The sequence below is a fragment of the Pan paniscus genome, chromosome 23 (assembly GCF_029289425.2).
Source record: "Pan paniscus chromosome 23, NHGRI_mPanPan1-v2.0_pri, whole genome shotgun sequence".
In the NCBI taxonomy this organism is placed as follows: Eukaryota; Metazoa; Chordata; class Mammalia; order Primates; family Hominidae; genus Pan; species Pan paniscus.
In genome coordinates this window covers 30,735,355-30,753,703 of record NC_085927.1, presented here as the reverse complement: position 1 = coordinate 30,753,703, position 18,349 = coordinate 30,735,355, and the positions used below count along the sequence as shown (strand labels likewise).

General features: G+C 51.6%; 2 protein-coding genes across 10 annotated transcripts; both read left to right on the top strand.

Annotated features, from left to right (window-relative positions):
* The first annotated feature begins 55 nt into the window (after window positions 1–55).
* Window positions 56–11,676, top strand: LOC100978723 (P2X purinoceptor 6-like). 8 transcript variants are annotated; one of them, XM_034948800.3, is made up of 4 exons: window positions 56–283; window positions 1,531–1,681; window positions 3,354–3,498; window positions 11,495–11,676. In XM_034948800.3, the coding sequence occupies exons 1-4, from the start codon at window positions 192–194 to the stop codon at window positions 11,611–11,613; spliced, it is 507 nt and encodes a 168-aa protein (XP_034804691.3). In that variant the 5' UTR covers window positions 56–191; the 3' UTR covers window positions 11,614–11,676. The 8 variants fall into 8 exon arrangements, with proteins under 8 accessions (XP_034804691.3, XP_034804694.3, XP_034804692.3 ...); XM_034948801.3 differs by lacking the exon at window positions 56–283 and adding an exon at window positions 657–867; XM_034948799.3 differs by lacking the exon at window positions 56–283 and adding an exon at window positions 675–945.
* A 2,671-nt stretch (window positions 11,677–14,347) lies between these two features.
* Window positions 14,348–18,238, top strand: SLC7A4 (solute carrier family 7 member 4). 2 transcript variants are annotated; one of them, XM_034948758.3, is made up of 5 exons: window positions 14,348–14,425; window positions 15,104–16,125; window positions 16,605–17,245; window positions 17,512–17,620; window positions 17,726–18,238. In XM_034948758.3, exons 2-5 carry the CDS (start codon window positions 15,144–15,146, stop codon window positions 17,899–17,901), a joined length of 1,908 nt encoding a protein of 635 aa, XP_034804649.2. In that variant the 5' UTR covers window positions 14,348–14,425; window positions 15,104–15,143; the 3' UTR covers window positions 17,902–18,238. The 2 variants fall into 2 exon arrangements, with proteins under 2 accessions (XP_034804649.2, XP_008956886.3); XM_008958638.4 differs by having other exon boundaries at window positions 14,383–14,425; window positions 15,101–16,125.
* The last annotated feature ends 111 nt before the right edge of the window (window positions 18,239–18,349 follow it).

Here is an 18,349-nt window from a genome sequence, read left to right as displayed (position 1 = left end):
CGCTCTCCCGCGGCGGTCGCCCCGGCAACCCGATGTTGTCGGTTGCCGTAGAAACTGTGGCCGGCTTGTGCTGAGGCTCCTCGCCCGGGCTGTGGTGCATGCGCCACAGACCATGCACCGGATTGGGCGCCTTGCTGCGTTTATCCCCCTGCCTCCCCTAGGCGGTTCCAGCATCGCCCCCCTTTCATGGAATGGGAAACATGCCTGACTCCAGAGCTTGTGTTTTCTTCACTGCACTTGGGAATGGCTTTTCAGGAGGGCCTGGGGAACTTCGCAGAGCCAGGTCACCCTCTCACTCTGTGGCTCTCAGTTCTCTTGCATGCGCTGGCCTTTGCATACGCTGTTCGCTCCCCTGGGAACCTCCATCCCCATCTTTGTCTGCTTGTTGAACTTCAGAATCTGCAAGCGTCAGCTCAGAAGTCACTTATTCCTGAAGCTTTACTCAGAGCCCCCCGGGGCTGTTGCTGCCCTCAGGCCGTCTTCTCACAGCACTGATAACAGCTGTCCTTCCCCATCCTCTCACCACGTCCACTCCCACCGGAGGAAGTGAGGCCAGAGGGCAGGGACAGGGCTGCTGTTTTCTGTGTGCCACCAGGGCCCAGCAAAGGGAATGTAGGGAGGGTGGGAGGTGCAGGGCAGCTGGGGTTAGGGGCTGAGGGCTGGGTGTTGGAGGCTGGATCCTGCTTTAGTGGAAGTGTCCCTTTAACAGCGGCTGGGGTGGCCTGGCTCGGGCCCTGCTTTGCCTCCTGTTCAGCTGTGGCTGCAGCTGCCATGCTGACTCATGTGCCCGCAGCTAGCAGGAGCTGGCAGCGTGGGCTCCCCAGGGGCCACAGCAGGCTGGGGGCTTCTGGATTATAAGACGGAGAAGTATGTGATGACCAGGAACTGGCGGGTGGGCGCCCTGCAGAGGCTGCTGCAGTTTGGGATCATGGTCTATGTGGTAGGGTAAGAGAGAAGAGCTTTTGGCCAGGCTGGAGGGGCAAGGAAAGAGGTGGGGGGTGGGGCTTGGTCCTGCTGGGTTGAAGTTGAGGGTTGGGCTGTTTAGGGGCTGGAGGGGAAGGGGCCATAATGGGACGGGGTGGGAGGTAGGCAATACAAGACAGGAGAGCAAGAACAAGCTGTGTGTTTGTCCTGTGTGTCCACCTGCCTGCTTCCCAGTCCCTCCCCACGGCCCCACCCAGGGGGCACAAGACATCATCCTTAACGTCTGTGAGAGCTGGAGCACTAGGCCCCCAGAGAGACCACCAGCTATATCTCCGGTCAGGGGAGTCTATAAGCTGGGAGCTGGGTCTACTGAGGCTGGGGGTGGGTGCTGGCTGGTGAAGGTGATTGTCTGAGGGCACTAGCTCTCTGATGCATGGCTGGAGCTTCTGTCTCGTTCAGGGGGTCTAGAGTGGGAAGTGGGGCCAGAGAGGATGCTGGACTGGGAGCCTGTAGGGTGTGGGGAGAGAACTGAGCATGTAGGGCCCAGCTCTGCCCCTGTCACTACACGCTGGGGACACACCACACTGCCCATCTTCTCCTTCCCAGGTGGGCTCTCCTCGCCAAAAAAGGCTACCAGGAGCGGGACCTGGAACCCCAGATTTCCATCACAACCAGACTCAAAGGGGTTTCCGTGACTCAGATCAAGGAGCTTGGAAACCGGCTGTGGGATGTGGCCGACTTCGTGAAGCCACCTCAGGTGGGGGCCCTGATGTTGCTGACGGGGGCGCAAGTCCTTTCCCCACTGACAGCCTGAACACCCGCCATGCAGCCAGTGTGTGCGAGAGAGAAGCATGTGATGCCAAAGGCGGCTGCAGGTTCTCAGGAAGGGCTTCACAGAGGAGTGGCACCTGAACAGGACTTTCAGGGATGTGTAGGAGGTTTTCTGGTAGAAAAAGGGATGGGTTGAGAAACCAGGCCAGAGAAACTGCATTTCCGAAGGCTGCCAACAGAAAAGAAGGGAGTGTTTGAGACTAATGGCTTGAGCTTGAGAGTGGTGTGGGAGGGGTGTGGTGGGGCCAGGGCCTGGAACTTCCTGTAGCCCTGCTCCCTGACCTGGGGCACCTCGGTCAGGTGCTCCTCCTCCACCCTTCTCAGCTGCATTTTCCTCTTCCCTCCACCCAGCTTATCCACAGCCTTAACTTCCACCCACCTCTGCTCCTCTGATTCCCAGGGTGTATGTAGCCCCAGTGAACACCTGCCCACAGCACAGCTGTCTTCCAGGTGCACACTCATATGTCCAAAGATCAATTATTTCCCTCTCCTGGCATGGCCTCTGTGACGTCCACTAGTCATGATGGCTGTGACATCCACTAGTGCCTCAGCCAGACCCATGACTCAGCCTCAACCCCTTCCTGTCCCTTCCAACATTTTTCACTACTGCCCATGCCATGCCTGCATGAGACTATGGCCTCCTAGAGGGCCCTTAGATGTCCCTCTCGCCTCCTCCCTACTGCTTGGTGCACACCACGCAGCAGCCAAGCTGAACTTTCACACCAGGCATCATGAGAGCCTGCAGCCCCTGTTTCTACCCTCAGGCGGCCCCCCGCCAATGATAGTGGCCACCCATCCCTCCTAATCCCAATGGCTGCCACTCTCAGCACCCTCTGCACAGCCCTCACCTTCCGTTCCTGGGCATGCATTCCCCAAATTCGGTGTTCTCATGGGCAGCACTGGAGGGTCAGCCTCCCCTTCCAACATCCTTGGCCACCCTTTGACCACAGGCAGAGCTTTCTGTCTTCTCACCTGTGCCCTGCCATGCCAGTGCTGCTGCGTGTGGGATGGGAGACTCACCTCCTCTCCATCCTGGGCAGGTGCGGGGCCCAGCTCTCCCCTAGATCTTCAGTACTAGAAGCAGCAGGCTGTTGTAATATTCTGGTTGACGCCAGGCATGGTAGTTGCAGCCTATAGTCCCAGCTACTTGGGAGGCTGAGGCAGGAAGATCTCTTGAGCCCAGGAGTTACAGGATGCAGTAAGGGTTGATGACACCACTGCACTCCAGCCTGGACGAGTAAAGTGAAACTCTGTACGCCTGTAATCCCAGCTACTCAGGAGGCTGAGGCAGGAGAATCCCTTGAACCCAGGAGGCGGAGGTTGTAGTGAACCGAGATCATGCCACTGCACTCCAGTCTGGGTGACAGTGAGACTCTGTCTCAAAAAAAAAAAAAAAAAAAAAACAGAAGAAAGGAAATAAAAGATATTTTGGTTGAACAAATGAGAAAGAAACTTGTCTCAAGAGATGGATATGGGCACGAGGCTTCATGGTCTCAGAAATGGCCAGAACCGCTGCCAGCCTCCCATCTCTGCTTCAATCTGCCTTACGGGGGGACAGGGTTAATGATTTCATGGGGCCAACATCCCTTCCCTCATAGACCAGGCTGCCAGCTTCCGGCCTTTCCAGTCAATGCGAGCCCAGCCAGGCCAACCTTGAGACTTGCCTCCTAGGGAGAGAACGTGTTCTTCTTGGTGACCAACTTCCTTGTGACGCCAGCCCAAGTTCAGGGCAGATGCCCAGAGGTGAGTTTGCCCAGGATCCTCCCAGCGGGTCCCTCATTCCTCCATCAGCCCCAGGTGGCCACCCGTGTTTCCCTTTATCCTTCCCAGGTGGCTGAAGGCTCAGCATGTGCTCAGTGTCCCCCAGGCACTGGGCTACATCTTTGTGTGAATCATTTCGTTCAGTCTTCACATATCCCCTGCCTGGCAGGAATTCCTGTGATCCCCATTTCAGAGGCAAAGAGTGAGGCTCAGTGAGGTTGAATCACTTACTTAAGGCCTCCCAGGCTGTGGGTGACAGAAACCCGAGCTCTGGGCAGCAGCAGTTCCGGTGAGGTGCCCAGGCCCCTCCCATCCTGGTCCTGCTTCTGGGTACTCTCCAGGTTGTGAGTGTGACACCAAGAGCTGGGCACATGCTCAGGGAGGCTTCAATAGCAAGAGCCAAGCAGTGGCATGATCATGGCTCTCTGCAGCCTCAAACTCCCAAGTGAGCTTCCTACCTCACCCTCCAGAATAGCTGGGACAACAAGCATGGGCCACCACACCCAGATAATTGTATTATTTTATGTAGAGATGTATTATTTTATGTATTTTATGTAGGGTCTCACTATGTTACCCAGGCTGCTCCCAAACTCCTGGGCTCAATCGCTCCTCCTCCCTCAGCCTCCCAAAGTGCTGGGATTATAGGTATGAGCCACCATGGCCAGCCCAGGACATGTTTCTTGAGAGACACAGATATCTTTTGTTCCTGTGTAGTAAGAAACCAAAGTTAGATAAGCTTATACTTATGTTCAGTAATCAATGTTTCTGTATTATATCTTATGTGGAAGTGATTTAGATATTCAACAAATAACCATCTTTTAATTTAACTTAGTTTGACTTTAAGGTTTTAGGTTACCAAAAAGATTTTGGATTTTTTTTTTTTTTTTTTTTTTTTGAGACAGAGTATGCTTTTCTCACCCAGGCTGGAGTGCAATGGTGCAATCTCGGCTCACTACAACCTCTGCCTCCTGGGTTCAAGCCATTCTCCCACCTCAGCCTCCTCAGTAACTAGGATTACAGGCGCCTGCCACCACGCCTGGCTAATTTTTGTATTTTTAGTAGAGTCGGGGTTTCGCCATGTTGGCCAGGCTGTTCTCAAACTCCTGACCTCAGGTGATCCGTCCTCCTCGACCTCCCAAAGTGCTGGGATTACAGGCGTGAGCCAGCCACCATGCCCGGCCAGAAATTATTATTATTATTGTTATTATTATTGAGACAAGGTCTCAATAATAGTTGGAGTTGGCTGGAGTGCAGTAGCACAATCATGGCTCACTGCAGCCTCAAACTCCTGGAAATTATTTTTAAGTAGACATATTTTATAAAATATAATCATTATTTAAATAGTATGTCTAGCAATGAGTCAGTCAAAAATAAAAATTAAAACAATAAAAAATTATTTATAGCTGGGCACAGTGGCTCCCGTCTGTAATCCCAGCACTTTGGGAGGCCAGGACAGGAGGTTGCTTGAGGCCCAGAATTTGAGACCAGCCTGGGCAACATAGCAAGACTCCACTCTACAAGAAAATTTTTCTAAAAATTTGCCAGGCATCGCCCCAGCTACTCAGGATACTGAGGCAAGAGGAGTTCAAGGCTGCAGTGAGCTGCAGTCCCACTACTATACTTTAGCCTGGGCAATGGAGCAACACCCAGTCTCAAAAAATAATAATAATAATTTATTTACAAATTTTTTCCCACTTGCATTTATATAAGTTTAGTTTATTTAACAATTATATTTGAATTGTGAAAACTTCATGAAACATTAGACAAAGCTAGTTATTATCTTAAGTTTTATTTTGCTGGCAATTTTATGACATACATATTAGGCAAATATAAAACATTATTGAAGTAAAGTACCTAAAATGTTAAACATTCAACACTTTTTAAAATCTCAGACTAGCATACTAGGGGTTGTTCTAGTTAATTCCTCAGACACTTTTATTTTATTTTATTTTATTTTTTTGAGATGGAGCCTGGCTCTGTTGTACAGGCCGGAGTGCAATGGCATGATCTCGGCTCACTGCAACCTCCGCCTCCAGAGTGGTTCCAGTAATTCTCTCCTGCCTCAGCCTCCCAAGTAGCTGGGATTACAGGTGCATGCCACCACACCTGGCTAACTTTTTTAATATATATTTTTAGTAGAGACAGGGTTTCACCATGTTGGCCAGGCTGGTTTCGAACTCCTGACCTCAAGCGATCCGCCCACCTTGACCTCCCAAAGTGCTAGGATTACAGGCGTGAGCCACTGCACCCAGCCAATTCCTCAGATACTTAAGTTTTTTTTTGTTTTTGTTTTTGTTTTTGTTTTTGTTTTGAGATGGTGTCTTGTCCTGTCACCCAGGCTGGAGTGCAGTGGTGCAATCTCGGCTCACTGCAAGCTCCGCCTCCCGGGTTCACGCCATTCTGCTGTCTCAGCCTCCCCAGCAGATGGATAATTTATATATATATATATTTTTAGTAGAGACAGGGTTTCACCATGTTGGCCAAGCTGGTTTCAAACTCCTGACCTCAAGCGATCTGCACACCTTGACCTCCCAAAGTGCTAGGATTACAGGCGTGAGCCACTGCGCCCAGCCCAGTTCCTCAGATACTTAAGTTTGTGTTTTTTGTTTTTTGTTTTTTTTGAGACAAAGTCTTGCTCTGTCACCCAGGCTGGAGTGCAGTGGCGCGATCTCGGCTCACTGCAAGCTCCGCCTCCCGGATTCACGCCATTCTGCTGTCTCAGCCTCCCCAGCAGATGGGACTACAGGCGCACGCCGCCACGCCTGGCTAATTTTTTTGTATTTTTAGTAGAGACGGGGTTTCACCGTGTTAGCCAGGATGGTCTCGATCTCCTGACCTCGTGATCCGCCTGCCTCAGCCTCCCAAAGTGCTGGGATTACAGGCTTGAGCCACTGTGCCTGGCCCTTAAGTTTTAAAGATATGATAAGACTGGCGACAGAGCAAGAAAACTGAGAAAGAATGTAGATTTTCTCCAAGAAGGAGTTTCAGAGCATATTTTTTGTTATCAGAGATCTAGGGTAATTTTTATGGTTTCTTTTTCTTAAGAGTACGATAGTCCAGTAGATTTTTTTGTGGTTTCGGCCTAAACATGGGAATGCCTGGAGCTGATGAGGTTTGATTACAGAGCCCCAGGAAGTAGGAGGAATTGTAAGGTACAGTGAAGCAAGCCTGGCTGCTCATTCCCAGAGCCTGTGTTAGGTCTATTTTCTGGCTATCAGTATATACATGTCACCTGTATATCTTGGGCCTGGAAAACAGGCTGGGGTGCTTTCTGTGAATTTTATAGGAAAAGAGAAGTTAAAGTAGGCAGCTGGGCATTGAAAGGATATTTGGAGAAGTTTTAGGTCTAAAAGAAATTTGCTGAGGAGAATAGGGCCAAGTTTTGAGGAGGGTAAGTGTAAGTCAGGGGCCCAGATATCCGAAAGACCTTCTGGGGGATCAGGGACAGGGACTTGGGGGTTGAGCAGAGCACAGGTGGGTGGAGGAGGATAATTTACAGAGGGTGCAGATTTCAACTTTTTTTCTACATCTGATTTCTGTTCTTTAATATTGAGGAAGATTAAAGGAAGTCCCTAAAGCTAACCATATTTCTTTTTTTTTTTTTTTTTTTTTTTTTTTTTTTTTTTTGAGATAGAGTCTGGCTCTGTCGCCCAGGCTGGAGTGCAATGGCATGATCTTGGCTCACTGCAAACTCAGCCTCCTGGGTTCAAGTGATTCTCCTGCCTCAGCCTCCTGAGTAGTTGGGACTACAAGCGCACACCACCATGCCCGGCTAATTTTTGTATGTTTAGTAGAGATGGGGTTTCAACATTTTGGCCAGGATGGCTTCGATCTCTTGATCTCATGATCCACCCACCTTGGCCTCCCAAAGTGCTGGAATTACAGGCATGAGCCACCGTGCCTGGCCTATATTTCTTTGTGTCTTCTTTTTAATTTGATATTTCTCTAGTTACCAATAGGATGGTTGTTTGGGATGAAAGCACCCTTTTATGTGTGGGGGGGGCGGTTTACAGATGGGGTCTCACTGTGTTGCCCAGGCTGGAGTGCAGTAGTGGCAAGATCATAGCTCACTGCAGCTCAACCTCCTGGGCTCAAGCGATCCTCCCACCTCAGTCTCCCACAAGGTTGAGATTACAGGTGTGAGCCACCACACCTGGCCAATAGCACGCTTTAATAAAAATACTTTTAGGCTGGGCACAGTGGCTCATGCCTGTAATCCCAGCACTTTGGGAAGCCGAGGCAGGCAGATCATGAGGTCAGGAGTTCGATACCAGCCTGGCCAACATGGTGAAACCCTGTCTCTACTAAAAATACAAAAAATTAGCCAGGCATGGTGGCAGATGCCTGTAATACCAGCTACTCGGGAGGCTGAGGCAGGAGAATCACTTGAATCCACGAAACAGAGGTTGCAGTGAGCCGAGACTGCACCACTGCACTCCAGCTTGGGCAACAGAGCGGGACTCTGTCTTAAAGAAAAAAAAAAAAAAAAGCTTTTAGATTCAAAAGTCCAAATCTTCAATGTTATACCTACTTTAATTGTGACTCAAAACCAATAAGCCTTTTTATGGCTTAAAATCAGTATGCCTTTTCTGGCTTAACTGGAGACACAGAAGAGCATCCCAAACAGGCTGGAAAAGATGCAATCCCCCTCAAGATCCAAAGTCTTTTTCAAGATAGCCTAAGCAGGCAAATATCCTAATTGTTATCAAGGCAATGAAAGCTGAGACAAGTAGGACAAACTCCTCTGAGAGCTGGAACCGTTGGACAGAGACACTGTGTTTCTGATTCCTGGGCAGCTGGCTAGCAGCCTAACAAGGACTTGTCCTCCCAACCCCCGCAGCTGGCAGAAACCAAAGAGAATATTTCAATTGGTCACAGAGCCATGTTCTCAAGGCATAAAACAAGATATGATAAACCACACAACAGAGACATGGAAAACAAGCCTTATTTCTGGGAGGCTGTGGGTCAATAGCCACTATGTATGCAGAGCCAAATACCAAATTCGGAAGTGTGAAATCAAATAATTCTTTTTTTTTTTTTTTTTTGAGACAAGGTCTCCCTCTGTCACCCAGGCTGGAGTGCAGTGCTGCAATCATGGCTCACTACAGCCTCAAACTCCCAGGATCATGCAATCCTCCCACCTCAGCCTCCTGAGTAGCTGGGACTACAGGTGCCCGCCACCATGCCGGGCTAATTTTTGTATACTTAGTAGAGACGGGGTTTCGCTGCGTTGGCCAGGCTGGTCTCAAACTCCTTTCTTAAGTTATCCAGCCACCTCAGCTTCCCAAAGTGCTGGGATTACAGGCGTGAGCCACCACCAAGCTGTTGGAACTTTACATTATTATGAGCCTCAGGAGGAATGTGGCCATGTGGCCTGAGGCATGGAGCATGCAGTTGCAACTTCTGCTTTTCCCTGTAAATGGTTAGAAATGTCTGAGCAGCATCAGAGATAAGATGCCCTCAGAGCTTGACTTCTTCTCACAGAATGTTGAAACAATTTTCCTTGGAATGTAGCAAGCTGTACTAATGGAATCTAACATACTGGATTTGTACAGAAGATGTTGCAATCCTGCTGACACTGTTTCTGCCTCTATGAGTGAAACCTTAGCTTCCCCACTTTGGAGCAATGACCCCAACCCTTTGGAAGCTGTTTCCTGGGTGTCCATCCTCAAGCTTTGCACTAGAATAAAAATCATATTTCCTTTGGTTTTTTTGGTTTTTGTTTTTTGGAGACTAGGTCTGTGTCACCCAGACTGGAATGCAGTGATGTAATTATAGCTCACTGCAGCCTCCAACTCCTGGGTTCAAGTGATCCTTCCACCTTGGCCTCCCAAAGTGCTGGGATTACAAGCATAAACCAACGTGCCTAGCTGATATTTTCTGAATCTCATTATTTAAGGTTGACATAAGAGTCATAACTCAAAGAATCAATTCTTACCATGCTTTTCTCCTGCCAGTTTGAATTTAGAAAGGGACAAGGAAAAATTTTACTCTCCTCTTTCAACCAGGCATTACAGACAGAGATCCAGAAGAGTTCACTTTGGGCTGGGCGTGGTGGCTCACGCCTGTAATCCCAGCACTTTGGGAGGCCGAGGCAGGTGGATGACGAGGTCAGGAGATTGAGACCATCCTGGCTAACACGGTGAAACCCCGTCTCTACCAAAAATACAAAAAAAAATTAGCCGGGCGTGGTGGCGGGCGCCTATAGTCCCAGCTACGTGGGAGGCTGAGGCAGGAGAATGGCGTGAACCCAGGAGGCAGAGCTTGCAGTGAGCCGAGATCGTGCCACTGCACTCCAGCCTGGGCTACAGAGCGAGACTCCGTCTCAAAAAAAAAAAAGAGTTCACTTTGGTAAGAATTCCTACCTGTGCCCGCTTTTATTTGTTCTCCCAGGATCCCATCTTTAGGCTTGAGAGGATCCCATCCTTGTCACCAGAAACTGTAGGGGTGGCAAAACTCCACTTCCATCCCTAGAGTCTCAGCTGGGCCCAAGAATTAAATTGACATAGGACAGGTTAACAGGAGAAAAGCACATAAATTTATTTATATGCTATTCTACATCTGATTTCTGTTCTTTAATCTGGCTAACAGAGTCCCTAAGGCTAGCCATTATATTTATTTATAAATAAGGGGTGCTGGAGTGCAGTGGTGAGATCACAGCTCATTGCAGCCTCAAACTCCTGGGCTCAAGCTATCCTCCCACCTCAGCCTCCTGAGTAGCTGGAACTGCAGGCACATGCCACCCACCACACCAGTCTAATTTAAAAAGTGTTGAACCGGGATCTCACTATATTGCCCAGACCGGTCTTGAACTCCTGGACTCAAGCAAGCCCCCCTCGGCCTCCCAAAGCACTGGGATCACAGGAGTGAGCCACCACACAGTCCCACAAATTTATTGAGTACAAGTTTTACATGGGTTGGGAACCCTCATAAGGACATTTGAAGACCCAAAGAAGAAGTTAGAGTCTGTTACTTATACACTGAATTGGACAAAGAATAATAAGTTATGAAGAGGCAACTAAATTATATGGGGAGACTTAAAAGATAACAGTGTTTTAACAAGGTCTGTATAGAATTCTCTCATTTCAACTTCTCATCCTTGAAGATAAGAATGTTGCATCTTTCACATGGCAACTTCATCTCCTGCATTTTAGAAATAGCACAGGCCGGGTTGGGTGGCTCACGCTTGTAATCCCAGCACATTGGGGAGGTTGAAGCAGGTGTATCACTTGAGGAAATGAGTTTGAGACTAACCTGGCCAACATGGGAAAACCCCGTCTCTACTAAAAATACAAAAATTAGCCTGGTGTGACAGTGCACGTCTGCAGTCCCCAGCCATTCGGGAGGCTGAGACATGAGAATCGTTTGAACCCTGAAGGCAGAGGCTGCAGTGAGCCAAGATCACTCCACTTCACTCCAGCCTGGGCGACAGAGTGAGACTCTGTCTCAAAAATAAAAAATTAAATTAAAACGAGCTATTCAGCCATGAAAAGTCATAGAGGAATCTCAAATGCATATTATTAAGGGAAAGAAGCCTGAAAAGGCAATATACTCTATAATCCCAACTATATAAGATTCTGCAAAAGTAAGACTAGACTATGGAGACAGGAAAAAGATCGGTGGTTGCCAGGTGTTAGCAGGGAGGGACAGGCAGAGCACAGAGGGTTTTTAGGGCAATGAAACTACTGTGTGTGATACAATAATGGTGTGTCTATGTGTCATTACACATTTGTCCAAACCCATAGAATGTACAACCGGAAGAGTGAACCCTAATGTAAACTATGGACTTTGGGTGATAATGATGTGTCAATGTAGGTTAATCGATTGTAACAAATATGCCCCTTTGGTGCTGGATGTCAGTAGTGGGAGAGGGGGCTACACGTGTGTGGGAGCAGAAGTATATGGGAACTGTACTTTCTGCTCAATATTGCTGTGAACCTAAAACTGCTCTGAAAACTCAACTTTTTTTTTTTTTTAGATACAGGGTCTTGCTATGTTGCCCAGGCTAGAGTGAAGAGGCTATTCACAGGTATGATCAAGCCCACTACAGCCTTGAGCCTCCTAGGCTCAAGCCATCCTCCCAACTCAGCTTCCTGAGTAACTGGGACTACAGGCGTGTATCACCATTCCCAGCTAATAAAGTCTATTTTTAAAAAATCACTTGACCATAAACTTAACTGTTTATTTGTGGACTGTCAATTCTATTCCGTTCATCTATGTGTCTACTCTTATGTCACCACCACAATCTTGATTACAGTCATTTTGCAATCAGTTTAGAAATCAGGAATTGTAAGTCCTCCAAAACTTTTTCAAAAGTATTTTGACTATTCTGGATCCCTTGCATTTCCACATGAATTTTGATGATTTTTGCAAAACAGGTAGTTGGGATTTCAATAGGAATTGCACTCAATCTATGCAACCCCTGAATCTGTAGACCAGTTTGGGGAATACTGCCATTTTATATTTAAAGTCTTACAGTCTATGAACACGGGATGTCTTTCCATTTATTTATGTTGCCTTTAATTTCTTTCTTTACTTTTTTTTTTTTTTGAGACAGGGTCTGACTATCACCCAAGCTGGAGTGCAGTGGCACAAACATGCCTCACTGCAACCTCAACCTCCCAGGCTCAAGAAATCCTTCCACCTCAACACCACCCCCCACTCCCAGTAGCTGAGACCACAGGCGCATGCCACCATGCCCAGATAATTTTTTTACCTTTTCATAGAGGTGAGGTCTCCCTATGTTACCCAGGCAAAATACCCAAGTATTTTGGCTATTCTGGATCCCTTGCATTTCCATATGAATTTTTTGTTTTTTGTTTTTTATTTTTTTTTGAGACAGAGTCTCACTCTGTCACCCACGCTGGAGTGCAATGGCGCCATCTCAGCTCATTGCAACTTCTGCCTCCCGGGTTCAAGCGATTCTCCTGCCTCAGCCTCCCAAGTAGCTGCGATTACAGGCACCCACCACTTATTTTAATTTATTTATTTATTAGTTTTGGAGACAGGGTCTTGCTTTGCCACCTAGGCTGAAGTGCAGTGACAGGATCATAGCTCACTGCAGCCTCAGACTCCTGGGTTCAAGCGATCCTCTCACTTCAGCCTCCCAAAGTGATGGGATTACCGGTGTGAGCCACTGGGCCTAGACAAATACTGTATTTTTGATCGACATTTGGTTGAAAAATATCTATGTATTAGTAAACCTGTGTTGTTCAAGAGTCCACTGTGTTTTGCTGGGGATTTCTACATCTATTTTCATAAGGGATTTTGGTCTGTGGTTTTCTTTTCTTGTGATGTCTTGTTGAGTTTAGCGTCAGGGTAATCCTGGCCTTGTAGAATGAGTTAGAAAGTTTTTGTTTCCTGGTGGTTTGTCTTCACTGCATCACTGTGGGGTTGCTCTGTGTAACTGTCTCACTCAGTAGTGAGTGAAATATCCCTGGAAATGTACAATTTACTGCATCAGCCCTGCTTAGTCTCACATATCCGTTGTATGTTGGTGCCTGTGGTAGAGGGTGTGGTGTCACACCTTCTCCAGGTAGATAAAAAGTCAACACTCCAAAACACTGGACACCAGCAATAAGGCAGTCATTGGTAAGGCCTTTGGGGAGCTCCCATTACAAATCTGCCTAACCCTCTGGCCTGAAGTGCCTAGACTTTTGTGGTGACATTTCAGGACAAGGGACGTCTGCTCAGGCAACACAGGGATGGGGTAAGGAAGCTACCATCCCACCGGAAGTGGGAGCCATCTGAGAAGTTCCTCAAGACAATACCAGCCAAATATTAGAAGGTATTGGCATTCTGGCCAAGGCAGAATGTTCCAAATTGGCACCATCTTGTCTGGGAGTCCATCATCCTGTCACCAGCCCAATAGGCTGGATAGGCTGCAGATGCTCCTAAGATTCCATTCCACAAACCACATATAAGCCTGAACACATGTCTAGTATAGCGTTCTGGGGAGGCCAGGAGCCAAGTTCATGAATGTAATCACAGCCTTTTGGGAGGCCAAGAGTTCGAGACCAGCCCGGGCAGCATAGTGAGACCCAGTCTCTAAAAAAATTAAAATTAAAAAATTAGCCAGGTGTATTGTTGCATAGCTGCCTGCCTGGGGCATGGGGCACTGGAATGCAGTACTCAGGACACAGTGGCTGTCGCTGATAAATACAAGTGGGGATCTGCTATTGGGGTCCCATAGGGCCCTCCCGGCCTGCCAGAGGTGCCTAGGCTAGGAAGGGCTGCCACTGGGGTCTGAGGAGCTCTAGTCCCCCACAGGAGGGCTGCAGGCTGGTCCCAGAAGCTGCTTGCTTCCTTGCAGGACGTGGTAGCTGCAGGCTCAAAACAGCCAGAATGCATTCCCTCAATTCGCAGAACTCTCTCAAAAGGCTGCAGTCTCTTGCCAACCTGTGAGGGTGGCTGACTGCCACCCCATTGTAAGAGTAGAGGTCAGGGACCGCCCCAGGCCACTCTGCCAGACCCATGTCTTCATCTAACTCACTGTGCCTGAAGCTCACATGACGGTGCTGTGGGGCCTGTCTGGGGCCCAGCTGGGTGGGGTTCATGTACTGGGGTGAGGGATCAAGAAGGGTGTCCGCTGCAGTAGAAAGAAGGTGGGCTGCGGACTTTCAGACGTGGCCCTTAACCTCCCCGAACTGACCTAGGCTAGTCAGTTAGCCGGCGGTCTGACCTTCTCCATCTGTGACTGAGTCACAGTCACAGGGCTTCCCTAGACCCCGGTGAGCTCCGGTAACGACCTTGCGAGGTCGGGCAGAGTGGGCAGGGTGAAATATCTGGGTGTGTGGCAGCGGGTGGGGCCGCGCGGGGGGCCTGGGATGGGGGCGGGCCCTGCGCTCGGCGCCGGCGAACTGGGCGGGCTCAGTGCTCAGAGCGGAGGCAGCGGCTGCGGCAGCAGCAGGTGGGTTGCAGCAGATCCTGCGGGGACGGGGACTGGGACGGGCTCAGGCCCAAGAACAGGCGAAGGCGCAGGTGTCCGGGGACGGGGGCGCGGCGGAGCAGGCTCTAGCAGCAGCGGCGTGTCGGACATGGGGAGGTGTGCGGGCCCAGGGCGCCCCTGCATTCCGCCTGGCGCGCGGATACCCCAGCCTGGCCACGGGTGCAGGGGCGGGGGTGTATGTAGCCGCCACTGTCTGTCTGTGGCCAGGTGGCTGCCTGGGCCACACCCGCCCCGACGCAGAGCCGCGGCTCCTGTTCCGGGTCCGGCTCGACTCTGGGGAAGCCTCGGTTTCACCTGGCTCTGGGACCCCACCACTGAGCCGTTCCCAGCCTCTCACCCTGCTCCCCCTGGAGCTGCTCCCTCCCCACCCCTCAGGGCCACCGAGCTGGTGAGCAGGTGGGGCCTCACCAGGCCTCCTTTGCTGCCTGGGATGCAGACAGGGCCTCCAGGCTTCCTGTGACCTCCTGCCCACAGGCTCTGACACCTGCCCCATTCCAGCTCTCCAGCAGGCCCCTGGTGAGGGTGTCCAGGTCCCCAGGTCAGGGACAGAGAGAGGACTGGGGGTGGTCAGACCAGGAGGGATGGAAGGCTGGTCAGGCCCCGGCTGCGCATCCTGTCATTCCCCTCTGGCCCTAGCAGGTTCCAGTAGCTGGCTCGGTGCTCTTCTCGGCCACCTGCCATGGCCCGGGGGCTGCCCACCATTGCTAGCCTGGCACGCTTATGCCAGAAGCTGAACCGCCTGAAGCCGCTGGAGGACTCCACCATGGAGACGTCACTGCGGCGCTGCCTGTCCACGCTGGACCTGACTCTTCTGGGCGTGGGTGGCATGGTGGGCTCGGGTCTCTACGTGCTCACAGGTGCCGTGGCCAAGGAGGTGGCTGGCCCTGCTGTGCTCTTGTCCTTCGGTGTGGCCGCTGTGGCCTCCCTGCTGGCAGCCCTATGCTATGCAGAATTTGGGGCACGTGTGCCACGCACGGGCTCTGCCTACCTGTTCACCTACGTATCCATGGGCGAGCTGTGGGCCTTCCTCATCGGCTGGAATGTTCTCCTCGAATACATCATCGGTGGCGCCGCCGTGGCCCGTGCCTGGAGTGGCTACCTGGACTCTATGTTCAGCCACGGCATCCGCAACTTCACTGAGACCCACGTGGGTTCCTGGCAGGTGCCCCTCCTGGGCCACTACCCGGACTTCCTGGCTGCTGGCATCATCCTCCTGGCCTCTGCCTTTGTCTCCTGTGGAGCCCGCGTGTCCTCCTGGCTCAATCACACCTTCTCGGCCATCAGCCTGCTTGTCATTCTCTTCATTGTCATCCTGGGCTTCATCCTGGCCCAGCCTCACAACTGGAGCGCTGACGAAGGCGGCTTTGCACCCTTCGGCTTCTCCGGCGTCATGGCCGGCACTGCCTCCTGCTTCTATGCTTTCGTGGGCTTCGACGTCATTGCCGCCTCCAGTGAAGAGGCCCAGAACCCACGGCGGTCTGTGCCTCTGGCCATCGCCATCTCGCTTGCCATTGCAGCTGGTGCCTACATCCTTGTCTCCACCGTGCTAACCCTCATGGTGCCCTGGCACAGCCTGGACCCCGACTCAGCGCTTGCAGATGCCTTCTACCAGCGGGGCTACAGGTGGGCTGGCTTCATCGTGGCAGCTGGCTCCATCTGTGGTGAGAGACTCTTCCTGGGCGGGGTGGCAGGGAAAAGAGCAAGGGGAGCCTTGTCCTCAGATTCTTGGGGAATGCACCTTCAACTGGGGCTGTTTTACTAGTTGCATAATGGGGCAAGGAAAGTGCTAATTATTAGAAACTCTTCACTTCAAAAAAAGTTTCTTCAGAAACTTTGGAAGGGACCGCCCCACACATGGTCCATAGCATATTAGTTCTGGGCATGTCCTTATAGATTATTTCCTAGGCAGAGGGACTCAGCCCTCATCCGATGCTCCAGTGGGCCTGTGACCTAACCCAGATGTCCTGTTCTTGGGCAAAGCGCTGACAATCTATTACTCCTACACAAACTCATGCTTACTCTGAGAGCCCAGACAAGCTCATGCCCTTGTTCCCAAGGAGCCACCCATGCACCGACCCCCAGAAGAGGCCCCTGCTGGGCTTCTCCGCCATGCTGACCCTCCCCACTCTCTCTGCTACAGCCATGAACACCGTCCTACTCAGCCTCCTCTTCTCCCTGCCACGCATTGTCTATGCCATGGCCGCCGATGGGCTCTTCTTCCAGGTGTTTGCCCATGTGCACCCCCGGACACAGGTGCCTGTGGCGGGCACCCTGGCGTTCGGGCTCCTCACGGCCTTCCTGGCACTGCTGCTGGACCTGGAGTCGCTGGTTCAGTTCCTGTCCCTTGGCACACTCCTGGCCTACACATTCGTGGCCACCAGTATCATTGTGCTGCGCTTCCAGAAGTCTTCCCCGCCCAGCTCCCCAGGCCCAGCCAGCCCTGGCCCCCTGACCAAGCAGCATAGCTCCTTCTCAGACCACCTACAGCTGGTGGGCACTATGCACGCCTCTGTCCCTGAGCCAGGGGAGCTGAAGCCAGCCCTGAGGCCCTACCTGGGCTTCTTGGATGGGTACAGCCCTGGAGCAGTGGTGACTTGGGCGCTTGGCGTTATGTTGGCCTCAGCCATCACCATAGGCTGCGTGCTCGTCTTTGGGAACTCGACCCTGCACCTCCCACAATGGGGTTACATCCTGCTGCTCCTGCTCACCAGTGTCATGTTTCTGCTCAGCCTCCTTGTCCTGGGGGCTCACCAGCAACAGTATCGGGAAGACTTATTTCAGGTACCTCCCCTAGCCAACACCCACTCACACTCGGCCCAGGCAGCTGCCTCCCCTTCCCCAACTACCATCCCAGAATGAACAAGTCTCACGGGGCTGGGGAGGACCGCACACCCATCCCGCACCCCTTTCTGCACGGTGAGTGAGCACATGTCTCCACAATCTCCCGTGAGGAACAAAGGCTCTATGGATTCCCGAGAAAGTGAGCCCTGGGCTGGCAAATCTTTCCTGCAGCCCGGCCCAGCCCTGCCCTGCCTCTGCCTCCTCAGATCCCCATGGTTCCCCTGATTCCAGCCCTGAGCATCGTCCTCAACATCTGCCTCATGCTGAAACTTAGCTATCTGACCTGGGTGCGCTTCTCCATCTGGCTGCTGATGGGTGAGTGGGGGCCAGGCTGGGACCGGGGTCAGGAGGAGGGCAAAGAGGACAGGAAGGGCTGGAACCTGTACCTCAGGCTCATGCCCTGCCTCCTGCCCTGTCTAGGACTTGCAGTGTATTTCGGCTATGGCATCCGGCATAGCAAGGAGAACCAGCGGGAGCTGCCAGGGCTGAACTCCACACACTACGTGGTATTCCCCAGGGGCAGCCTGGAGGAGACAGTGCAGGCTGTGCAGCCCCCCAGCCAGGCACCAGCACAGGACCCTGGCCATATGGAGTAGCTGGTCAGCCCACACTTGCCCCGCCCTCCCACACCTGCTTGGGAGGCCAGAGACGCCAGACAAGCCGAGAGCCCCTTCTGTTGTGGGCAGCCTGGGTTTGCAGGCCTGCACAGGCTGGGGAGTCCTCAGGACCTTAGGACCTTCATCCAGGGGCTGAGCTTCGGGTCTTCAGGAGTGGGCCTTGGCTGGTGCTGGTGCCGTGGACTCTGCCCAGAGCCTTCTTGTTTATGATCAGCTCCAGCTACCTGGGCAGTTGTGGTGGGGTGGATGGGAAGGCCCACAGCCCAAGGGATCCATAATAATAATTGCTTGGCCAGCCATGTGGCGTGCTGGCATATCCACTGTGGCATTCTTTGTGGCACCAAGTCTTCACCTGCCCCAGGGAACCAGGCAATTGTCTCCAATCCACATCAAAGATGCTGGGGCTCTCTAAAGAGTAGGTGCCAGT